This window comes from Aaosphaeria arxii (assembly GCF_010015735.1).
Source record: "Aaosphaeria arxii CBS 175.79 unplaced genomic scaffold BU24scaffold_25, whole genome shotgun sequence".
Taxonomy (NCBI): Eukaryota; Fungi; Ascomycota; class Dothideomycetes; order Pleosporales; genus Aaosphaeria; species Aaosphaeria arxii.
Window position 1 is genome coordinate 8,797 of NW_022983498.1, and position 612 is coordinate 9,408.

Consider the following 612-nt stretch of genomic DNA (forward strand, 5'->3'; position numbering starts at 1 on the left):
TTGCTTCTCTGCCTCCCGGATGGCCATCATCTTCCGCACCGATGATTGCCTCTCAAATTCCACTCGATCGGCCTGCTCTCTTCGACTGGCCGGACATGGCGTCATCGGCTCCCATCCAATTCCATACTCTACTTCGCCAACCTCTTCTTCCCACCTCCTCGTTGTTTCCTCCGTCCATTCTTCTCTCTCTCCTCGGCCCATTTCCTCGCCCTGTTCTTCTGCTTCTACGCCTTCTACGTCTGCTTCTACGCCTTCTACTTCTGCTTCTACGCCTTCTACGTCTGCTTCTACGCCTTCTACGTCTGCTTCTACGCCGTCTACTTCTGCTTCTACGCCTTCTACTCCTGCTTCTATCCCTGCCAATTCGCATCGCTGGCATACGGCCTCTCCCCTCTCACATCCTCGTCGATCCATCCGCCCGTCCATGGCTCGATACAAAACCTCCCGCATACATCCATCTCCCTCTATCAACTCCTTCATCTCCGCCTCCACCTTCTCTCCCATCTTCTCCCATACTTGCCGTCCTCGGATCTCTCTATACCCCCTCATGATGATCGCCTCGCTCGCCAATCCATCCCTTCCTGCTCGTCCACTTTCCTGCGCATAATCCCG

At 55.1% G+C, this 612-nt stretch overlaps 1 protein-coding gene across 1 annotated transcript; it reads right to left on the reverse strand.

Moving 5' to 3' along the window:
* Window positions 1-52: 52 nt before the first annotated feature.
* BU24DRAFT_498065 (uncharacterized protein) lies at window positions 53-492 on the reverse strand (the record flags this gene model as incomplete). Its single annotated transcript, XM_033534325.1, has 3 exons — window positions 322-492; window positions 142-300; window positions 53-85 (listed from the first exon to the last, which is right to left on the reverse strand). The coding sequence occupies exons 1-3, from the start codon at window positions 478-480 to the stop codon at window positions 53-55; spliced, it is 351 nt and encodes a 116-aa protein (XP_033376637.1). The 5' UTR covers window positions 481-492.
* Between the last annotated feature and the right edge of the window lie 120 nt (window positions 493-612).